We start from the raw sequence: 24,446 nt of genomic DNA, 5'->3' as shown, positions 1-24,446 counted from the left end.
GCCTCGGTTATTCCCGGAATCCCAAGATTCCAGTCGGGATCCAAAATCCACCTTGGTTATTCCAATGGATTCCCATGGATGTGGTTCCATGAGTGTGGAGAAGGTTCCCTCAAAGCCCTGGGAATTCCAGGATTCCAGCCGGGATCCAAAATCCACATTGAGATATTCCTGAATTTCGGTCCTCACATCCCAAAATTCCAACCAGGATCCCAGATCCACCTCAGTTATTCCAAAGGATTCATCTCCGTGAGTGTGGAGAAGGTTCTCTCAAATCTTGGTGGGATTCCCACTCTGGGAATTCCCAAAATTCCAGTCGGGATCAAAGATCCACCTCAGTTATTCCTGGAATTGGGGTCCCTGAATCCCAGAATTCCAGCCTGGATCATGGATTTGGGTCCTCACATCCCAAAATTCCAACCAGGAACCAAAATCCACCTCAGTTATTCCAAAGGATTCGGCTCCATGAGTGTGGAGAAGGTTCCCTCAAAGCTTGGCTGGGTTCCTGCTCTGGGAATTCCAGGATTCCAGATGGGATCCGAGATCCACATTGAGATATTCCTGAATTGAGGTCCTCGCATCCCAAAATTCCAGTTGAGATCCAAAATCCACCTTGGTTATTCCTGGATTCGGTTCCATGAGTGTGGAGAAGGTTCCCTCAAAGCTTGGCTGGGTTCCCGCTCTGGGAATTCCAGGATTCCAGCCGGGATCGTGGATTTGGGTCCTCAGATCCCAAAATTTCATTCCAAGATCAAAAACCCACCTAGGTTTTTCCTAAAATCCCAGAATTCCTCCAGGATCCAAGAGTTGGATCCTCGAATCCCAAAATTCCATCTGGAATCCAAGATCTGGTTCCTAAAATCCCAAAATTCCATCTGGAATCCAAGATCGGGTTCCTAAAATCCCAAAATTCCATCTGGAATCCAAGATCTGGTTCCTAAAATCCCAAAATTCCATCTGGAATCCAAGATCGGGTTCCTAAAATCCCAAAATTCCATCTGGAATCCAAGATCGGGTTCCTAAAATCCCAAAATTCTATCCGAAATCAAAGACCCACCTTGGCTTTCCCTCAAATCCCAAAATTCCATCTGGGATTTAAGATTTGGGTCCTCAAATCCCAAAATTCCATCTGGGATTTAAGATTTGGGTCCTCAAATCCCAAAATTCCATCCAGGATCCTGGATTTGGGTCCTCAAATCCAAAATTCCATCCAGGATCCTGGATTTGGGTCCTCACATCCCAAAATTCCATCCAGGATCCAGGATTTGGGTCCTCACATCCCAAAATTCCATCCGGGATCGTGGATTTGGGTCCTCAAATCCCAAAATTCCATCCGGGATCCAAGATTTGGGTCCTCAAATCCCAAAATTCCATCTGGGATCAAAGACCCACCTTGGTTTTTCCTAAAACCCCGAAATTCCATCCGGGATTGTGGATTTGGATCCTCAAATCCCAAAATTCCATCCAAGCTCAGAGACCCACCTTGGTTTTTCATGGAATTCCCGGATTCCCACCAGAAACAGGGAAAGAGGGAGAAAGGACCAATCCAAGGGTTGGAAAATCCCAAAATCCTGGTCCTGATCCTAATCCTGATCCTAATCCTGATCCTGATCCTGATCCTGATCCTGAATCCCAGTTCAATCGCGTTCCTCGTCCAGGACTGGATCCTGATCCTAATCTTAAACCCGACTCTGATCCCGAATCCCAGCTCAATCGCATTCCCAGTCCTGATCCTGATCCAAGTCCTGATCCTGATCCTGATCCTAATTCCAGATCCCAATTTAATCACCTTCCTAATCCAGATCGTGATCCAAGTCCTGATCCTAATCCTGATCCTAATTCCCAATCCCGATTCAATCACGTTCCCAGTCCATGTCCTGATCCAAATCCTGACCCTAATCCTCATCCTGACTCTAATCCCAAATCCCAATTCAATCACATTCCTGACCCAGATCCTGATCCATGTCCTGATCCTGATCCTAATCCTGATCCTAATCCCAAATCCCAATTCAATCACATTCCTGACCCAGATCCTGATCCTGATCCTAATTCTGAATCCCAATTCAATCACATTCCTAATCCAGATCCTGATCCAAGTCCTGATCCTGATCCTAATCCTGACTCTAATTCCGAATCCCAATTCAATCACATTCCTAATCCTAATCCTGATCCTGATCCTGATCCTAATTCTGAATCCCAATTCAGTCACATTCCCAGTCCAGATCCTGATCCAAATCCTGATCCTGATCCTAATCCTGATCCTAATTCTGAATCCCAATTCAAGCACGTTCTTAATCCGGATCCTGCTCCTGCTCCTAATCCTAATCCTAATTCTGAATTCCAATTCAAGCACGTTCCCAGTCCAGATCCTGATCCAAGACCTGCTCCTGATCCTAATTCCAAATCCCAATTCAACCACGTTCCCAGTCCAGACCCTGATCTGAATCCTGATCCTAATCCTGACTCTAATCCCAAATCCCAATTCAATCACGTTCCCAGCCCAGATCCAAGTCCTGATCCTGATCTTAATCCTGATCCTAATTCCCAATCCCAATTCAACCACGTTCCCAGTCCAGATCCTGATCCAAGTCCTGATCCTAATCCTGATCCTAATTCCCAATCCCAATTCAATCACGTTCCCAGTCCAGATCCTGATCCAAGTCCTGCTCCTGATCCATGTTCTGATCCTGATCCTAATTCCAAATCCCAATTCAATCACATTCCTAATCCTGATCCTGATCCAAATCCTGGTCCTGCTCCTAATGCTGATCCTGATCCTAATTCCAAATCCCAATTCAATCACGTTCCCAGTCCAGATCCTGATCCAAGTCCTGATCCTAATCCTGATCCTGATCCTAATCCTGAATCCCAATTGAATCACATTCCTAATCCTGATCCCGATCCAAGTCCTGATCCTAATCCTGATCCTAATTCTGAATACCAATTCAATCGTATTCCTAATCCAGATCCCGATCCAAGTCCTGATCCTGATCCTGATCCTAATTCTGAATCCCAATTTAATCACCTTCCTAATCCAGATCCTGATCCAAGTCCTGATCGTGATCCTAATCCTAATCCTGATCCTAATTCCAAATCCCAATTCAATCACATTCCTAATCCAGATCCCGATCCAAGTCCTGACCCTAATCCTGATCCTAATTCTGAATACCAATTCAATCGTATTCCTAATCCAGATCCTGATCCAAGTCCTGCTCCTGCTCCTAATCCTGATCCTAATTCCAAATCCCAATTCAATCACATTCCTAATCCAGATCCTGATCCAAGTCCTGCTCCTGATCCATGTCCTGATCCTAATCCTGAATCCCAATTGAATCACATTCCTAATCCTGATCCCAATCCAAGTCCTGATCCTAATCCTGATCCTAATTCTGAATCCCAATTCAATCGTATTCCTAATCCAGATCCTGATCCAAGTCCGGATCGTGATCCTAATCCTGACCTAATTCCGAATCCCAATCCCTGAATTTTCCCCAAATTTTCCCTGATTTTTTCCCATTTTTTTCCCAAATTTCCCCTGAATCTTCCCCTAAGTTTTTTCCCTGAATTTATCCCAATTTTTCCCAAATTTCCCCCGAATTTTCCTGAATTTTCCCAAATTTTCCCTGATTTTTCCCCTTTTTTTTCCCAAACTTCCCCTGAATTTTCCCCTAAATTTTTCCCAAACGTTCCCCTGAGTTTTCCTGATTTTTCCCAAATTTTTCCCCAGTTTTTCCCGACATTTTCCCAAATTTCCCCTGAATTTTCCCCTGAATTTTTCCCAGATTTCCCCAAATTTTTCCCACATTTCCTCTGAGTTTTCCTGAATTTTCCCCCACTTTTTCCCAAATTTTTCCTGATTTTTTCCCATTTTCCCCTGAATTTTCCCTCAATTTACCCAACTCCATCACATTCCTACTCCAGGTCCTGATAAACTCGGGATTAAAGCCCTAAAACCCAACATGCCAACCCTAAAACCCGGGATTAAATCTCCAAATCCCCAGATCCAAACCCTAAAACCCCGGATTAAAGCCCCAAAACCCGGGATTAAAACCCCAAATCCCCAGATCCAACCCCAAAACCCGGGATTAAAGCCCCAAATCCCCAGATCCAAACCCTAAAACCCGGGATTAAAGCCCCAAAACCCGGGATTAAAACCCCAAATCCCCAGATCCAACCCCAAAACCCGGGATTAAAGCCCCAAATCCCCAGATCCAAACCCTAAAACCCGGGATTAAAGCCCCAAAACTCGGGATTAAATTCCTAAAACCCAGGATTAAAGCCCCAAAAACTGGGATTAAACCCCTAAAACCCAGGATTAAAGCCCCAAAACCCGGGATTAAAGCCACAAAACTCAGGATTGAATTCCTAAAACCCGGTTTTAAAGGATAATCCCAAAAACTGGTATTAAACCCCTAAAACCTGGGATTAAAATGCCAAATCCCGAGATCCAAACCCTAAAACCCGGGATTAAAGCCTCAAAACTCGGGATTGAATTCCTAAAACCCGGGATTAAAGCCTCAAAACCCGGGACTAAAGCCCTAAAACCCGGGATTAAAGCCCTAAAACTTGGGATTGAATTCCTAAAACTTGGGATTGAATTCCTAAAACCCAGGATTAAAGCCCCAAAAACTGGAATTAAACTCCTAAAACCCGGGATTAAAGCCCCAAATCCCAGGATTAAACACCTAAAACCTGGGATTAAAGCCCCAAAAACTGGGAATAAACCCCTAAAACCCGGGATTAAACCCCTAAAACCCGGGATTGAATTCCTAAAACCCGGGATTAAAGCCCCAAAACTCAGGATTAAACGCCTAAAACCTGAGATTAAATCCCCCAAAACTGGGATCAAACCTTTAAAACTCGGGATTAAAGCCCCAAATCCCCAAAATTCAAACCTCAAAACCTGGGATTCACACCCCAAAATCCCAGGCTTAAACCCCAAAACCCAGGTTTAAACTGCTAAAACCCAGGCTTAAACTCCTAAAACTCAGGTTTAAACTTCTAAACTCAGTCTTAAACCCCTAAAACCCAGGTTTAACCCCTCAAAACCCAGGTTTAAACTGCTAAAAGCCAGGCTTAAACCCCTAAAACCCAGGTTTAAACCCCCACAACCTGGGATTAAATCCCCAAAACCCAGGTTTAAACCTATAAACACCAGGTTTAATCCCCTAAAACCAAACTTAAATCCCCCAAAACCCAGGTTTAACTCCCAAAAACCAGGTTTAACCCCCAAAACCCAGGTTTAACTCCCAAAAACCAGGTTTAACCCCCAAAACCCAGGTTTAACTCCCAAAAACCAGGTTTAACCCCCAAAACCCAGGTTTAACCCCCCAAAACCCAGGTTTAATGCCCCAAAACCCAGGTTTAATGCCCCAAAACCCAGGTTTAACCCCCAAAACCCAGGTTTAACCCCCCAAAACCCAGGCTTAACCCCCAAAACCCAGGTCTAACCCCCAAAACCCAGGTTTAACCCCCAAAACCCAGGTTTAACCCCCCAAAAGCCAGGCTTAACCCCCAAAACCCAGGCTTAACCCCCAAAACCCAGGTTTAATCCCCCAAAACCCAGGTCTAACCCCCCAAAACTCAGGTTTAACCCCCAAAAGCCAGGCTCAAGCCCCCAAAACCCAGGCTTAACCCCCAAAACCCAGGTTTAAACCCCCAAAAGCCAGGTTTAACCCCCAAAATCCAGGTTTAAACCCCAAAACTCAGGTTTAACCCCCCAAAACCCAGGTTTAAACCCCCAAAAGCCAGGTTTAACCCCCCAAAACCCAGGTTTAACCCCCAAAATCCAGGTTTAAACCCCAAAACTCAGGTTTAACCCCCCAAAACCCAGGTTTAAACCCCCAAAAGCCAGGTTTAAACCCTCAAAAGCCAGGTTTAACCCCCAAAACCCAGGTTTAACCCCCCAAAACCCAGGTTTAACCCCCAAAAGCCAGGTTTAAACCCCCAAAAGCCAGGTTTAAACCCCAAAAGCCAGGTTTAAACCCCCAAAACCCAGGTTTAAACCCCCAAAACCCAGGTTTAAACCCCAAAACTCAGGTTTAACCCCCAAAAGCCAGGCTCAAGCCCCCAAAACCCAGGTTTAACCCCCAAAACTCAGGTTTAACCCCCAAAACCCAGGTTTAACCCCCAAAACCCAGGTTTAAACCCCCAAAACCCAGGTTTAAACCCCCAAAAGCCAGGTTTAAACCCCCAAAACCCAGGCTTAAACCCCAAAAAGTCAGGTTTAAACCCCTAAAACTCAGGCTTAAACCCCAAAATCCAGGCTTAACCCCCAAAACCCAGGTTTAACCCCCCAGCCCCCCCCAAATCCCGGGATTTTTCCGGGGACTTTGGGCCCCACCTCGAGCAGGAGCGGCCCCAGCGACTCCTTCTCGATGACGCCCTGGCTGCTGGAGGAGACGTCGGATTTCTGCACGTCGTCATCCGCGGATTTTTCTGGAAAAACGGCATTTCCCCACTTTCAACCCCAAATCCGCGGGGAAATAAAAAATCGCCAATTCTTCCCCGACTTTTCCATGAGTTTTCCTCATTTCTCTGATTTTTCCCCCATTTTTTTCTCAAATTTTCCCTACATTTTCCCCAAAATGTTTTCCAAATTTTCCGGAATTTTCCCCAAATTTTCCTGAATTTTCCTCTGAATTTTTCCCAAATTTTTTTGAATTTTTCCCAAATTTCCCTGAATTTCCCCCTAAATTTTCCCCCAAAATTCCCCATTTTTCTTGAATTTTTCCCTAAATTTTCCTGAATTTTTTCCAATTTTTCCCAATTTTTCCCAATTTTCCCCAAATTTCCCCTGAATTTTCCTTTGAATTTTCCCCGAAATTTTTCCCAAAAATTCCCCAATTTTTCTTGAATTTTTCCCTGAATTTTTTCCAATTTTTCTCCAAATTTCCCCTGAATTTTCCATAAATTTTCCCCTCAGTTTTTCCCAGAATTTTCCCTGAATTTTTCCCTAAAATTTCCCCAAAATCTTCTTGATTTTTTTCTGAATTTTCCTGAATTTTCCCCTAAATTTTTTCAAAAAATTCCCCAATTTTACTTGAATTTTTCCCTAAATTTTCCTGAATTTTTTTCCAATTTTTCCCAATTTTTCCCAGAATTTCCCCTGAATTTTCCCCAAAATTTCCCCAAAATCTTCTTGAATTTTTCCTGAATTTTCCTGAATTTCCCTCTAAATTTTTCCCAGAAATTCCCCAATTTTTCTTGATTTTTTCCCTGAATTTTCCTGAATTTTTTCCAATTTTTCCCCAAATTTCCCCCTAAATTTTTCCAAAAAATTCCCCAAATTTTCTTCAATTTTTCCCTGAATTTTCCTCTAATTTTCTCCCAAAAATTCCCCAAAATCTTCTTCGTTTTTTCCTGAATTTTCCCGAATTTCCTTCCCCTAAATTTTTTCCCAAAAATTCCCCAATTTTTCTTGAATTTTTCCCTGAATTTCCCTGAATTTTTCCCAATTTTCCCCTGGATTTTCCTAAATTTTCCCAATTTTTTCCCAAATCTTCCTGAAATTTTCCTGAATTTTCCTGAATTTCCCCCTAAATTTCCCCCAACATTTCCCCAAATTTTCTTGAATTTTTCCCTGAATTTTCCTGAATTTTTCCCAATTTTTCCCAAATTTTCCCCAAATTTCCCCCTAATTTTTTCCCAAAATTTCCCCATTTTTTCTTTAATTTTTCCCTAAATTTTCCTGAATTTTTTCCAATTTTCCCAATTTTTCCCAGAATTTCCCCTGAATTTCCCCCTAAATTTTTTCCCCTAAATTTCCAAAAAAATTTCTTGAATTTTTCCTGAATTTTCCTGAATTTCCCCCTAAATTTTTCCCCAAAATTCCCCAATTTTTCTTGAATTTCCCCCTGAATTTTTCTTCCCATATTTCCTCTGAATTTTCCCCTAAACTTCTTCATTTTTTCCTGAATTTTCCCCTGATTTTTCCTGAACTTTTTCCCATTTTTCCCTGATTTTCTCCCAATTTTCCTGAGTTTTCCCCCAAATTTTCCAGAATTTTCCCCCAAATTTCCCCCACTCAATTTCTTCCTGAACTTTTGCCCAAATTTTCCTGAAGTTTTCTGAATTTACCCAATTTTTTCCAGACTTTTCCCCATTTTCCCCCAATTTTTCCATGAATTTTTCCCTAAATTGTTTTTTAAATTCATGCAAAAAATCCACGAGAAAAAAAATAATTTTCACCAATTTTTTCCCAAATTTTCCCCAAATTTCCCCTGAATTTTTCCCTGAATTGTCCCCAACTTTTCCCCTCATTTTCCCCAAACTTTCCACAATTTTTCCCAAATTTTAGCCCAAATTTCCCTCGCAATTCCCCCCAACTTTCCCCAATTTGACCCCGCATTTCCCCTGAATTTTCCCCAAATTTTCCCCTGAATTTTCACCAATTTCCCCCCAATTTCCTCCCAATTCTGCCAATTTTCCCCTGAATTTCCCCTACATTTCCCCCGATTTTCCCCCCAATTTTCCCCCGAAATTTTCCCCAATTTTCCCCATTTTTTCCCCTAAATTTCCCCCGACTTCCCCCAAATTCCCCCTGATTTTTTCCTCTAAATTTCCCCCGATTTTTCCCCAATTTTCACCCAATTTCCCCTGATTTTTTCCCAATTTCCCTTAAATTTCCCCCAATTTTCCGCCGATTCTCCCCCGATTTTCCCTGAAATTTCTCCCATTTTCCCCCGATTTTCCCCCAAATTTCCCCCCAATTTTCTCCCAAATTTCCCCTAAATTTCCCCTGATTTCCTCCCAGTTTTCCCCCAATTACCCTGATTGCCCCAAATTTCCCCAAATTTCCCCCAATTTTCCCAAATTTCCCAATTTCCCCAAAATTTCCCCCAATTTTCCCCCCGCGATTTCCCCCAAATTTCCCCAAAATTTCCCCCGATTTTTCCCCAATTTCCCCCAATTTTTCCCCAAATTTCCCCCTGATTTCCCCCCGCATTTTCCCCAATTTCTCCCGATTTTCCCCCAATTTTTCCCCCGATTTCCCCCCAAATTCCCCCTCAAATTTCCCCTGATTTTCCCCAATTTTCTCCCAATTTTTCCCCGATTTTCCCCCGATTTCCCCCAATTTCCCCCCAAATTTCCCCCAATTTCCCCCAATTTTCACAAATTTCCACCTGATTTTTCCCCAAAATTCCCCCGATCCTCCCCCCAGTTTCCCCCAAATTTTCCCCCAATTTCCCCCACATTTCCCCCAAATTTCCCCTGATTTTCCACATTTTCCCCCAAATTTTCCCCCATTCCTCAGATTTTCCCCCCAAATTTCCCCCAATGTTCCCCCAATTTTTCCCCCGACCTTCCCACAATTTCCCCCAAATTCCCCAAAATTCCCCAAATTTACCCCAATTTTACACTATTTCCCCCCAAATTTCCCCTGATTTTCCCCCCAAATTTCCCCCAATTTTTCCCAAATTTCCCCCAAATTTACCCCAAATTTCCCCCAAATTTCTCCCAAGTTTTCCCTCAATTTTCCCCAAATTTCCCCTGATTTTCCCCCCAAATTTCCCCCAATTTACCCCCGATTCCCCCCCCAAATTTCCCCCGATTTTTCTCTATTTTCCCCCCAAATTTCCCCCCCAATTTCCCCCAAAATTTTCCCCCCAATTTCCCCCAAATTTCCCCGAATTTCCCCAATTTCCCCCCAAATTTCCCCCACATTTTCCCCAATTTCCCCCAATTTTCCCCCACATTTTCCCCAATTTCCCCCAATTTTCCCCCAATTTCCCCCCAATTTCCCCCCAATTTCCCCCCAAAATTTTCCCCCAATTTTCCCCCCAGTTTTCCCCTGATTTTTCCCCAATTTCCCCCAAATTTCCCCCCAATTTTCCCAAATTTCCCCCAGATTTTCCCAAAATTTCCCCTGATTTTTTCCCCAATTTTCCCTTAATTTCCTGATTTCCCCCATATTTTCCCAAATTTCCCCCGATTTTCCCCCAATTTCGCCCGATTTTCCCCAAATTTCCCCCATATTTTCCCAAATTTCCCCTGACTTTCCCCCAATTTTCCTCAAACTTCCCCCAATTTCCCCCCATTTTTCCCCCAAATTTTCCCACAATTTTCCCAAATTTTCCCCAAATTTCCCCCCACATTTTCCCAAATTTCCCCTGATTTTGCCCCCAAATTTCCCCCGATTTTTTCCCAATTTCCCCCCAATTTCCCCCAATTTTCCCAAATTTTCCCAAATTTCCCCCACATTTTCCCAAATTTCCCCCGATTTTCCCCCAATTTCCCCTTAATTTCCCCCCAAATTTTCCCCCACATTTTCCCAAATTTCCCCTGATTTTTCCCCAATTTCCCCCAAACTTCCCCCAATTTCCCCCCAATTTCCCCCCAAATTTTCCCCCATATTTTCCCAAATTTCCCCTGATTTTTCCCCAATTTCCCCCAAACTTCCCCCAATTTCCCCCCAAATTTTCCCCCATATTTTCCCAAATGTCCCCTGATTTTTCCCCCAATTTCCCCCAAACTTCCCCCAATTTTTCCCCAATTTCCCCCAAATTTTTCCCCAATTTTCCCAAATTTTCCCCAAATTTCCCCCCACATTTTCCCAATTTCCCCTGATTTTGCCCCCAAATTTCCCCCGATTTTTTCCCAATTTCCCCCAAATTTTCCCCCAATTTTCCCAAATTTCCCCCAAATTTCCCCCCACATTTTCCCAAATTTCCCCTGATTTTGCCCCCAAATTCCCACCGATTTCCCCCCAAATTTTCCCCCATATTTTCCCAAATTTCCCCTGATTTTTTCCCCAATTTCCCCCAAACTTCCCCAAATTTTTCCCCAAATTTCCCCCCACATTTTCCCAAATTTCCCCCTATTTTCCCCCAATTTCCCCCCAAAATTTTCCCCATATTTTCCCAAATTTCCCCTGATTTTTTCCCCAATTTCTCCCAAATTTTCCCCCAATTTTCCCAAATTTTCCCCCATATTTTCCCAAATTTCCCCTGATTTTTCCCCAATTTCCCCCAAACTTCCCCCAATTTCCCCCCAAATTTTCCCCCATATTTTCCCAAATGTCCCCTGATTTTTTCCCCAATTTCCCCCAAACTTCCCCCAATTTTCCCCCAATTTTCCCCCAAATTTTCCCACAATTTTCCCAAATTTTCCCCAAATTTCCCCCCACATTTTCCCAAATTTCCCCTGATTTTGCCCCCAAATTTCCCCCGATTTTTTCCCAATTTCCCCCCAATTTTACCCCAATTTTCCCAAATTTCCCCCAAATTTCCCCCCACATTTTCCCAAATTTCCCCTGATTTTGCCCCCAAATTTCCCCCGATTTTTTCCCAATTTCCCCCCAATTTTCCCCCAATTTCCCCCCAATTTCCCCCAATTTTCCCCCCATATTTTCCCAAATTTCCCCTGATTTTTCCCCAATTTCCCCCCAAATTCTCCCAATTTTTCCCCAATTTCCCCCAATTTCCCCCAATTTTCCCAAATTTTCCCCAAATTTCCCCCCACATTTTCCCAAATTTCCCTTGATTTTTTCCCCAATTTCCCCCAAAATTTCCCCCAATTCCCCCCAAATTTTCCCAAATTTCCCCTGATTTTTTCCCCAATTTCCCCCAAACTTCCCCCAATTTTTCCCCAATTTCCCACCAATTTCCCCCAATTTTCCCCCATATTTTCCCAAATTTCCCCTGATTTTTTCCCCAATTTCCCCCAACCTTCCCCCAATTTTTCCCCAATTTTCCCCCAAATTCTCCCCCAATTTTCCCAAATTTTCCCCAAATTTCCCCCCACATTTTCCCAAATTTCCCCCCACATTTTCCCAAATTTCCCCTGATTTTGCCCCCAAATTTCCCCGGATTTTTTCCCAATTTCCCCCAAATTTCCCCCCACATTTTCCCAAATTTCCCCTGATTTTTTCCCCAATTTCCCCCCAAATTCTCCCCCAATTTCCCCCCATATTTTCCCAAATTTCCCCTGATTTCGCCCCCAATTTCCCCCAAACTTCCCCAAATTTTCCCCAATTTCCCCCAAATTTTCCCCCAATTTTCCCAAATTTCCCCCAAATTTCCCCCCACATTTTCCCAAATTTCCCCTGATTTTGCCCCCAAATTCCCACCAATTTCCCCCCAAATTTTCCCCCATATTTTCCCAAATTTCCCCTGATTTTTTCCCCAATTTCCCCCCAAATTCTCCCAATTTTTCCCCAATTTCCCCCAAATTTTCCCCAATTTTCCCAAATTTTCCCCAAATTTCCCCCACATTTTCCCAAATTTCCCCTGATTTTGCCCCCAAATTTCCCCCGATTTTTTCCCAATTTCCCCCCAATTTCCCCCAATTTTCCTAAATTTCCCTGATTTCGCCCCCAATTTCCCCCAAACTTCCCCCAATTTTTCCCCAATTTCCCCCAAATTTCCCCCAATTTTCCCAAATTTTCCCAAATTTCCCCCCAATTTTTCCCAAATTTCCCTTGATTTTTTCCCCAATTTCCCCCAAATTTTCCCCCAATTCCCCCCAAATTTTCCCAAATTTCCCCTGATTTTTTCCCCAATTTCCCCCAAACTTCCCCAATTTTTCCCCAATTTCCCACCAATTTTCCCCCAATTTTCCCCCATATTTTCCCAAATTTCCCCTGATTTTTTCCCCAATTTCCCCAAAACTTCCCCCAATTTTTCCCCAATTTTCCCCCAAATTTTCCCCCAATTTTTCCAAAATTTCCCCCAAATTTTCCCCCAATTCCCCCCAAATTTTCCCAAATTTCCACTGATTTTTTCCCCAATTTCCCCAAAACTTCCCCCATTTTTTCCCCAATTTCCCCCAAATTTTCCCCCAATTTTCCCAAATTTTCCCCAAATTTCCCCCCCATTTTCCCCCATTTTTCCCCAATTTTCCCCCAATTTTCCCCCAATTTCCCCCATATTTTCCCAAATTTCCCCTGATTTTTTCCCCAATTTCCCCCAAACTTCCCCCAATTTTCCCCCATTTCCCCCCCAATTTTCCCCCATATTTTCCCAAATTTCCCCTGATTTTTCCCCCAATTTCCCCAAAACTTCCCCCAATTTTTCCCCAATTTTCCCCCAAATTTTCCCCCAATTTTTCTCCAATTTCCCCCAAATTTTCCCCCAATTCCCCCCAAATTTTCCCAAATTTCCCCTGATTTTTTCCCCAATTTCCCCAAAACTTCCCCCATTTTTTCCCCAATTTCCCCCAAATTTTCCCCCAATTTTCCCAAATTTTCCCCAAATTTCCCCCCCATTTCCCCCGATTTTTCCCCAATTTTCCCCCAATTTTCCCCCAATTTCCCCCCATATTTTCCCAAATTTCCCCTGATTTTTTCCCCAATTTCCCCCAAACTTCCCCCAATTTTCCCCCAATTTCCCCCCCAATTTTCCCCCATATTTTCCCAAATTTCCCCTGATTTTTCCCCAATTTCCCCAAAACTTCCCCCAATTTTTCCCCAATTTTCCCCAAATTTTTCCCCCAATTTTTCTCCAATTTCCCCCAAATTTTCCCCCAATTCCCCCCAAATTTTCCCAAATTTCCCCTGATTTTTTCCCCAATTTCCCCAAAACTTCCCCCATTTTTCCCCAATTTCCCCCAAATTTTCCCCCAATTTTCCCAAATTTTCCCCAAATTTTCCCCCCATTTCCCCCGATTTTTCCCCAATTTTCCCCCAATTTTCCCCCAATTTCCCCCCATATTTTCCCAAATTTCCCCTGATTTTTTCCCCAATTTCCCCCAAACTTCCCCAATTTTCCCCCAATTTCCCCCCCAATTTCCCCCCACATTTTCCCAAATTTCCCGATTTTTCCCCAATTTCCCCCAAACTTCCCCCGATTTTTCCCCAAATTTCCCCCAAATTTTCCCCCAATTTTTCTCCAATTTCCCCCAAATTTTCTCCCAATTTCCCCCAAATTTTCCCACATTTTCCCAAATTTCCCCTGATTTTGCCCCCAAATTTCCCCTGATTTTGCCCCCCAATTTCCCCCCGATTTTCCCCCAAATTCCCCCCGATTTTTCCCCAATTCCCCCCGATTTTTCCCCGAGTTCCCCCCGAATTCCCGCTGTTCCGCACCCGCCTCCAGCCGTTTGATCTGCTGGATCTGATCCACGGTTTTCTTCAGGAAGTGCCCCTGCTCGGCTTTGCCGCCGAGCGAGTCCAGCTCGCCGAAGTTCGCCGAGAGCAGCTCGGCCAGCTCGGCCAGGTAGCGCTGCTCCTGCTCGCGCCGCCGCTTCTCCGCGCTGCCGGAAAGAATATTCCAAATTTCCCAAAATTTCCCCAAATTTCCCCATTGTTTGCCCCTGCTCGCGCCGCCGCTTCTCCGCGCTGCCGGAAAAAATATTCCCAATTTCCCAAAATTTCCCCAAATTTCCCCAAATTTCCCCATTGTTTGCTCCTGCTCGCGCCGCCGCTTCTCCGCGCTGCCGGAAAGAATTCCCAAATGTTCCCAACATTTCCCAACATTTCCCCATTTTTTGCTCCTGCTCGCGCCGCCGCTTCTCCACGCTGCCGGAAAGAATTCCCAAATTTTCCCAATTTTCCCAATCTTTTCCCCATTTTTTGCTCCTGCTCGCGCCGCCGCTTCTCCGCGCTGCCGGAAAGAATTCCCAAATGTTCCCAACATTTCCCAACGTTTCCCAATGTTTTCCCCATTTTTTGCTCCTGCTCGCGCCGCCGCTTCTCCGCGCTGCTGGAAAAAATATTCCCAATTTCCCAAAATTTCCCAACATTTCCCAATCTTTTCCCCATTTTTTGCTCCTGCTCGCGCCGCCGCTTCTCCGCGCTGCCGGAAAGAATATTCCAAATTTCCCCAAACTTCCCCAAATTTCCCCATTTTTTGCTCCTGCTCGCGCCGCCGCTTCTCCGCGCTGCCGGAAAGAATTCCCAAATGTTCCCAATTTTCCCAATCTTTTCCCCATTTTTTGCTCCTGCTCGCGCCGCCGCTTCTCCGCGCTGCCGGAAAGAATTCCCAAATTCCCAACATTTCCCAATCTTTTCCCCATTTTTTGCTCCTGCTCGCGCCGCCGCTTCTCCGCGCTGCCGGAAAGAATTCCCAAATGTTCCCAAAATTTCCCCAAATTTCCCCATTTTTTGCTCCTGCTCGCGCCGCCGCTTCTCCGCGCTGCCGGAAAGAATATTCCAAATTTCCCAAAATTTCCCCAAATTTCCCCAAATTTCCCCATTGTTTGCCCCTGCTCGCGCCGCCGCTTCTCCGCGCTGCCGGAAAGAATATTCCAAATTTCCCAAAATTTCCCAACATTTCCCCATTGTTTGCTCCTGCTCGCGCCGCCGCTTCTCCGCGCTGCCGGAAAGAATTCCCAAATGTTCCCAAAATTTCCCAAAATTTCCCCAAATTTTTCCCCATTTTTTGCTCCTGCTCGCGCCGCCGCTTCTCCGCGCTGCCGGAAAGAATTCCCAAATTCCCAACATTTCCCAATCTTTTCCCCATTTTTTGCTCCTGCTCGCGCCGCCGCTTCTCCGCGCTGCCGGAAAGAATTCCCAAATTCCCAACATTTCCCAATCTTTTCCCCATTTTTTGCTCCTGCTCGCGCCGCCGCTTCTCCGCGCTGCCGGAAAGAATTCCCAAATGTTCCCAAAATTTCCCAAAATTTCCCCAAATTTTTCCCCATTTTTTGCTCCTGCTCGCGCCGCCGCTTCTCCGCGCTGCCGGAAAGAATTCCCAAATGTTCCCAAAATTTCCCAACATTTCCCAATCTTTTCCCCATTGTTTGCTCCTGCTCGCGCCGCCGCTTCTCCGCGCTGCCGGAAAGAATTCCCAAATTCCCAACATTTCCCAAATTTTCCCCAATTTTCCAAATTTCCCCAAATTTCCCCAAATTTCCCCAAATTTTTCCCATTTTTTTTACAATATTTTGCGACTTTTTTCCATTTTTTTCCCCATTTTTTGCTCCTGCTCGCGCCGCCGCTTCTCCGCGCTGCCGGAAAAAATATTCCCAATTTCCCAAAATTTACCAACATTTCCCCGAATTTCCCCAAATTTTCCCCATTTTTTCCCATTTTCTTTACAATTTTCCCAATTTTTTCCCATTTTTTCCCCATTTTTTTCCCATAATTTGCCAATTTTTCCCCAATTTTTTGCTCCTGCTCGCGCCGCCGCTTCTCCGCACTGCCAAAAAAGATATTCCGAATTTCCTAAATTTTCCCAAATTTTCCCAAATTTTCCCAAATTTTCCCCAAGTTTTCCCCATTTTGTCCCATTTTCTTTACAATTTTTCCCAAATTTTTCCCATTTTTTCCAATTTTTTCCCATTTTTTTCGCTCCTGCTCGCGCCGCCGCTTCTCCGCGCTGCCGGAAAAATATTCCAAATTTCCCCAAATTTCCCAAATTTCCCCAAATTTTTCCCCATTTTTTGCTCCTGCTCGCGCCGCCGCTTCTCCGCGCTGCTGAAAAAAATTCCCAAATTCCCAACATTTCCCAAGTTTTTCCCCATTTTTTGCTCCTGCTCGCACCGCCGCTTCTCTGCGCTGCCGGAAAAAATTCCCAATTTTCCCAAAGTTTCCCAATTTTTCCCCAATTTTCCAAATTTCCCCAAATTTCCGCAAATTTCCCCAAATTTTTCCCATTTTTTTTACAATATTTTGCGACTTTTTTCCATTTTTTTCCCCATTTTTTGCTCCTGCTCGCGCCGCCGCTTCTCCGCACTGCCAAAAAAGATATTCCAAATTTCCCAAATTTTCCCAAATTTTCCCAAATTTTCCCAAATTTCCCCAAATTTTCCCCAAGTTTTCCCCATTTTGTCCCATTTTCTTTACAATTTTTCCCAAATTTTTCCCATTTTTTTTCCAATTTTTTCCCATTTTTTTCGCTCCTGCTCGCGCTGCCGCTTCTCCGTGCTGCTGAAAAAAATATTCCCAATTTCCCAAATTTTCCCAATTTTCCCAAATTTCCCAAATTTTCCCAATTTTCCCAAATTTTTCCCCATTTTTTGCTCCTGCTCGCGCCGCCGCTTCTCCGCGCTGCCGGAAAGAATTCCCAAATTCCCAACATTTCTCCAAAATTTCCCATTTTTTTCCCCATTTTTTGCTCCTGCTCGCGCCGCCGCTTCTCCGCGCTGCCGGAAAAAAATTCCCAAATGTTCCCAAAATTTCCCAAATTTTCCCCAATTTTCCAAATTTCCCCAAATTTCCCCAAATTTCCCCAAATTTTTCCCATTTTTTTTACAATATTTCGCGACTTTTTTCCATTTTTTTCCCCATTTTTTGCTCCTGCTCGCGCCGCCGCTTCTCCACGCTGCCGGAAAAATATTCCCAATTTTCCCAAATTTTCCCCAATTTCCGAAAGTTTTCCCAAGTTTTCCCCATTTTTTCCCATTTTTTTTACATTTTTTCCCCAATTTTTTCCATTTTTTTTACAACTTTTCACGATTTTTTTTGCAATTTTTTCCCCATTTTTTGCTCCTGCTCGCGCCGCCGCTTCTCCGCGCTGCCGGAAAAAATTCCCCATTTTCCCAGGTTTTCCCCAATTTTTCACAATTTTTTCCCAATTTTCCCATCTTTTTCCCATTTTTTCCCAACTTTTTTACAATTTTTTCCCATTTTTTCCCCATCGTTTATAATTTTTTCCCCATTTTTCGCTCCTGCTCGCGCCGACGCTTCTCCGCACTGCCAGAAAAAATTCCCCAAGTTTTCCCAAATTTTCCCCAATTTTTCCCAATTTTTCCCGATTTTTCCCAATTTTTCCCATTTTTTTTACAATTTTTCCCCAATTTTTCCCTAATTCTTCCCATTTTTTCCCAAATTTCCTCATTTTTTTCTCATTTTTTCCATTTTTTCCCCAATTTTTCGCTCCTGCTCGCGCCGCCGCTTCTCCGTGCTGCCGAAAAAATATTCCCAACTTCCCCAAGTTTTCCTCAAATTTCCCCAATTTTTCCCCAATTTTCCCCAATTTTTTCCCTTTTTTTTCCCAATTTTCCTCATTTTTATCCTCATTTTTTTCGGTTTTCCCCAAATTTCTCACTGATGCTCGCGTCGCCAAAAAAATATTCCAAATTTCCCCAAGTTTTCCCAAAATTTCCCCAACTTTGTCCCAAATTTCCCCAAATTTTCCCCAGTTTTTCCCTTATTTTTCCCATTTTTTCACAATTTTTCCCTTTTTTTCCCCATCGTTTTCCTCTTTTTCCCCATTTTTTGTTCCTGCTCGCACCGCCACTTCTCCACGCTGCCAAAAAAAATATTCCCCATTTCCCCAAATTTTCCCCAATTTTCCCATTTTTTTCCCAATTTTTTCCCATTTTTTTCCCATTTTTTTCCCATTTTTTCCCCTTATTTTCCATTTTTTCCTATTTTTCCCCATTTCTCCCTCCTGCTCGCGCTCCGCTTCTCCGCACTGCCAAAAAAAATCCCCATTTTCCCAAGTTTTCCCCAAATTTCCCCAATTTTTCCCAATTTTTTCCCATTTTTCCCATTTTTTTTCAATTTTCCACAATTTTTTTCCCTTTTTTTCCCAATTTTTCCCCATTTTTCGCTCCTGCTTGCGTCCCCGCTTCTGCACGCTGCCGAAAAAAAATTCCCCATTTTCCCAATTTTTCCCAAATTTTCCTCATTTTTCCCAATTTTTCCTAATTTTTCCCTAATTTTTTACCATTTTCCCCATTTTTTCCAATTTTCCCAATTTTTCCCAAATTTTTTCCCATTTTTTTTCCGTTTTTTTCCCCCAATTTTTCGCTCCTGCTCAGGCCGCCACTACTCTGCGCTGCCAAAAAAAAAATTCCCCATTTCCCCAATTTCCCCCAATTTTTCCCTCTTTTTTCCCATTTTCCCCCAATTTTTCCCAATTTTTTTTCCCAATTTTTTTCCCAGTTTTTTCCAATTTTTCCCCATTTCTCCCTCCTCTCGCGCCGCCGCTTCTCCGCGCTGCCAAAAACAAAATTCCCAAATTTTCCCCTCTTTCTCCACCACTTTTCCAGGTTTTTCCCAATTTTTCCTGATTTTTCCCTGGTTTTTCCCACTTTTTCCTGCCTTTTTCCCCAACTGTTCCCGAATTTTGTTCCAGTTTTCCTCTAAAATTTTCCTGAATTTTTCCTAAATCTTTCCCAATTTATTCCCAACTTGCTTCCAAATTTTCCCCAAATTTTTCCTGATTTTTCCCCATTTTTTCCCAAATTTTTCCTGATTTTTCCTGAATTTTCCCTAATTTTCTCCCTGTTTTTATTCTGAATTTTCCCCCGAATTTTCCCCATTTTTTCTCCATATTTTTCCTGAATTTCCCCAAATTTTTCCCCAATATTTTCCCCATTTTCCAGAAATTTCCCCCGATTTTTTCCTGAGTTTTCTGACATTTTCCCTGATTTTTCCCAGATTTTTTTCCCCAATATTTTCTCACATTTTTCCCAAATTCTCCTGATTTTTCCCCAATTTTTTCCCAATTTTTCCCAATTTTTCACAAATCTTCCAAAATTTCCCCAAATTCTCTCTGATTTTTCCTGATTTTTTCCCAATTTTTCCCTGATTTTCCCTCAAATTTTCTTCAAATTTCCCCCAATTTTTTTCCTGAATTTTCCTGCATTTTTCCCAAATTTTCCTCATTTTCCCCATAATTTTTTCCTGAACTTTCCCAAATTTTTTTCCAATTTTCCCTCAAATTTTCCCAATTTCTTCTCAAATTTTCCTAATTTTTTCCCAAATTTTTCCTGATTTTCCCCTGAATTTTCTCAAATTTTTCTCAAATTTTTCCTGATTTTTTCCCAAATTTTTCCTGAATCTTCCCTGACTTATCCCCCAAATTTTTACAGATTTTTTGTCAATTTTCCCAAATTACCCCCAATTTTTTTCCCAAATTACCCCCAAATTTTTCACGAAATTCCCCCAAATTTTTCACGAAATTCCCCCAAATTTTTCCTGAATTTTCCCTGAATTTTTCCCAAATCTCCCCCAAATTTTTCACGAATTCCCCCAAATTTTTTCCTGAATCTCCTCCAAATTTTTCCCAAATTTTCCCCAGATTTCCCCCAAATTTCCCCCAATTTTTTCCCGAATTTTTCCTCAATTTTCTCAAATTTCCCCCAAATTTCCCCCAAATTTTTCGCGAATCTCCCCCAAATTTCCCCCAAAGTTTTCCCAAATTTTCCCCAAATTTCCCCCAAATTTTTGACGAATTCCCCCAATTTCTTTCCTGAATCTCCCCCAAATTTTTCCCGAATTTTCCCCAAATTTCCCCTAAATTCCCCCCAAATTTTTCCCAAATTTCCCCAAATTTTTTCCGAATATTTCCTCAATTTTCTCAAATTTGCCCCAAATTTGCCCCAAATTTCCCCAAATTTTTCGCGAATCTCCCCGAATTTCCCCCAAAGTTTTCCCGAATTTCCCCCAAAATTTCCCCCAAATTTCCCCCAAATTTTCCCTGAATTTTCCCCAAATTTCCCCAGAATTTCCCCCGAATTTCCCCCGAATTTTCCCGGATTTTCCCGGATTTCCCGGCGTTCCCGCGGCGTTCCGGTACCTCTGGCCGGGCTCGCAGGGGGATCCTTTGCGCTTCCGGCATTCGGCTCCGGCCGCGTCGGCGGCGCCGTCGCCGAGGCCGCTCATGGTGGCACCTACGGAGCTCCTGCAGAAACAGCGGGACAAGGATTCGCCTCGGGAACGGAAAGAATTCCCGGGGGATCATTCGGGGTTCCCGGGATTCCCGGGGATTTGGGATTCCCGGGGATTTGGGATTCCTGATCTTCCCGGGGATTTGGGATTCCCATGGATTTAGGGATTCCCGGGGATTTGGGATTCCTGATATTCCCGGGGATTTGGGATTCCTGATATTCCTGGGGATTTGGGATTCCCAGGGATTCCGGGATTCCCGGGGATTCCCGGATTCCCGGGGATTTCGGATTCCTGATCTTCCCAAGGATTTGGGATTCCCGGGGATTTGGGATTCCTGATCTTCCCGGGGATTTGGGATTCCCAGGGATTTGGGATTCCCGGGGATTCCGGGATTCCTGGGGATTTGGGATTCCCGGGGATTTGGGATTCCTGATATTCCCAAGGATTCGGGATTCCCGGGGATTTGGGATTCCCAGGGATTCCGGGATTCCCGGGGATTTGGGATTCCCGGGGATTTGGGATTCCTGATCTTCCCGGGGATTTGGGATTCCCGGGGATTTGGGATTCCCGGGGATTTGGGATTCCTGATCTTCCCAAGGATTTGGGATTCCCAGGAATTTGGGATTCCCAGGGATTCCGGGATTCCTGGGGATTTGGGATTCCCGGGGATTTGGGATTCCTGATCTTCCCGGGGATTTGGGATTCCCAGGGATTTGGGATTCCCATGGATTTAGGGATTCCCGGGGATTTGGGATTCCCAGGGATTTGGGATTCCTGATCTTCCCAAGGATTTGGGATTCCCGGGAATTTGGGATTCCCAGGATTCCTGGGGTTTGGGGATTCTCGGGGATTTGGGATTACTGGGGATTTGGGATTCATGATATTCCCATGGATTCTGGGGATTCCCAGGGATTTGGGATTCCCAGGGATTTTGAGGATTCCCGGGGATTTGGGATTCCCGGGGATTTGGGATTCATAATATTCCGAGATTTGGGATTCCCGTGGATTCAGGATTCCCGGAAATTTTGGGGATTCCGAGGGATTTGGAATTCATGATATTCCCAAGAATTTGGGATTCACATGGATTTGGCATTCTCAGGGATTTGGGATTCCTCATATTCCCGGGGATTTGGGATTCCCATGGATTTGGGGGATTCCCAAGCATTTGGGATTCCCAGGGATTTGGGATTCCCAGGGATTTGGGATTCCCGGGGATTTGAGATTCATGATATTCCCAAGGATTTGGGATTCAGAGTCAAACCCAACGCAACGGAACCCAACAGAGCCAAACCCAACCCAACAGAGCCCAACGGAACCCAACAGAGCCAAACCCAACCCAACGGAACCCAACCCAACCAAACAGAGGCAAACCCAACGCAACGGAACCCAACAGAGCCAAACCCAACCCAACAGAGCCAAACCCAACCCAACAGAACCCAACAGAACCAAACCCAACCCAACAGAGCCCAACCCAACCCAACAGAACCCAACAGAGCCAAACCCAACCCAACAGAACCAAACCCAACCCAACAGAACCCAACAGAGCCAAACCCAACCCAACGGAGCCCAACGGAACCCAACGGAACCCAACCCAACCCAATGGAACCCAACAGAGCCAAACCCAACCCAACAGAGCCAAACCCAACCCAACGGAGCCCGACCCAACCCAACAGAGCCAAACCCAACCCAACAGAACCCAACAGAGCCCAACCCAACCCAACGGAGCCCGACCCAACCAAACAGAGTCATACCCAACCCAATGGAACCCAACAGAGCCAAACCCAACCCAACGGAGCCCAACGGAACCCAACAGAACCCAACCCAACCAAACAGAGCCAAACCCAACCCAATGAAACCCAACAGAACCAAACCCAACCCAACGGAGCCCAACCCAACCAAACAGAGCCAAACCCTGCCCAACCAAACACAACAGAACCGATCAGAGCCCAACGGAAGCCAACAGAGTTCCAATGGAACAGAACGGAGCCAAATGGAACCCAACGAAATGAAACCGAACCAAACGTTCCCAACCCAACCCGAACCAACTGAACCAACCCAAACCAACCCAACCCAACCAACCCAAAGCAACCCAACCAACTGAACCAACCAAACCCAACTGAACCAACCGAACCAAACCAACCGAACCAACCAAACCAAACCCAACCAAACCAACCGAACCAACCAAACCCAAATGAACCAACCCAAACCAACCCAACCCAACCAACCCAACCCAACCAAACCAACCGAACCAACCAAACCCAACTGAACCAACCCAACCCAACCCAAACCAACCAAACCCAACCAAACCAACCCAACCCAACCCAACCCAACCCAACCAACCCAAAGCAACCCAACCAACCCAACCAACCAAACCCAACTGAACCAACCGAACCAACCCAACCCAACCAACCCAACCCAACCAAACCAACCCAACCCAACCCAACCCAACCAACCCAACCAACCAAACCCAACCAAACCAACCCAACCCAACCCAACCAAACCAAACCCAACCAAACCAACCCAACCCAACCCAATCAAACCAACCCAACCAACCAAACCCAACCAAACCAACCGAACCAACCGAACCAACCAACCCAACCCAACCAAACCAACCAACCAAACCCAACTGAACCAACCCAAACCAACCCAACCCAACCAAACCAACCCAACCAAACCAACCAAACCCAACTGAACCAACCCAAACCAACCCAAACCAACCCAACCCAACGAACCCAACCAAACCAAACCAACCCAACCCAACCAACCCAACCCAACCCAACCAACCAAACCCAACCAAATCCAACCAAACCCAACCAAATCCAACCAAACCAAACCAAACCAACCAAACCCAACCAAATCAAACTGAACCAAACAAGCCAAACCCAACCAAACCCAACCAAACCATACCCAACCCAACCCAACCAAACCCAACCAAATCAAACCAAACCCAACCAACCAAACCCAACCCAACTGAACCAACCAAACCCAACCCAACTCAACCCAACCAAACCAAACCAACCCAAACCAACCAAACCCAACCAAATCAAACTGAACCAAACAAGCCAAACCCAACCAAACCCAACCAAACCAAACCCAACCCAACCCAACCAAACCCAACCAAACCCAAAAATCCTCGCAAAATCCCAACAATTCCTTGGAATTCTTTGGAAATTCTTTGGAAAAGCCCAAAAACTCCTCAGAAAATCCCCAAAAACCTCGGAAAACCCCAACCAGACCCCGCTGGATTTGGGAATAATTTCATTTTCCGGAGTTTTTCCACTCCGAAAATTCCCCCAGGAGGGGAAAATCCCCGAGGAATTTTTTGCTGGGGTTGATTCCCGAATTTTTGATCCCCCCCCAAAAAAAAAAAAAAAAAACCAAAAAGAAACCCAAAACTCACCTGGGAGCTGCGGGGGCACCATGGGAAATGCGGGATTTCCCGGGAAATCCCCAAACCGCGGCAATTCCAGGGCAGCTCCGACCCCAAATCCTGCCGGGAAATTTGGGATTCCTTGGGGATTTTTGCTGGGATTTGGGGATTTTTCGGGGCTGGTTCGGGGCAATCCCAAAAAATCCCACAAGGAAAAGGGGAAAAAGGAATTTCAAATTTGTATTTACATTAATTTTTTAATTTAACTTAAATTAAATTTTTAAGTTGTATTTTATTTTATTTTATTTTATTTTATTTTATTTTATTTTATTTTATTTTATTTTTTGCTTTAATTTTAGGTCAATTATTTAATTTTTTTTTTTGCTTTAACTTACGTTATTTTTTCTTTTAATTTAATTCAATTTAATTTAATTTTTTGCTTTCAATTTAAGAGATTTCAAAATTTTTAAGAATCCACCGAGATCCCCAGAAAATCCACCAGGATCTCCAAAAAAAAGCCCCAAAAATCCCCCAAAAAATCCCTCCAAAAATTCCCAAATCCCAAAAAAAATCCCC

The 24,446-nt window shown here is 44.2% G+C and overlaps 1 protein-coding gene across 1 annotated transcript in view; it reads right to left on the bottom strand.

Annotated features, from left to right (window-relative positions):
• The window catches only part of NCOA1 (nuclear receptor coactivator 1), an 87,070-nt gene extending 63,101 nt beyond the window's left edge, over positions 1–23,969 (bottom strand). Inside the window, 4 exon segments of the mRNA XM_053937548.1 lie at positions 6,341–6,435; positions 14,024–14,190; positions 20,409–20,513; positions 23,901–23,969. Of these exon segments, the coding sequence (XP_053793523.1) occupies positions 6,341–6,435; positions 14,024–14,190; positions 20,409–20,494 (348 nt within the window). The 5' untranslated portion in view covers positions 20,495–20,513; positions 23,901–23,969.
• Positions 23,970–24,446: the final 477 nt, after the last annotated feature.

Source organism: Vidua chalybeata, chromosome 3, assembly GCF_026979565.1.
Source record: "Vidua chalybeata isolate OUT-0048 chromosome 3, bVidCha1 merged haplotype, whole genome shotgun sequence".
Lineage (NCBI taxonomy): Eukaryota > Metazoa > Chordata > Aves > Passeriformes > Viduidae > Vidua > Vidua chalybeata.
This window is presented reverse-complemented; position numbering and strand designations above follow the sequence as displayed.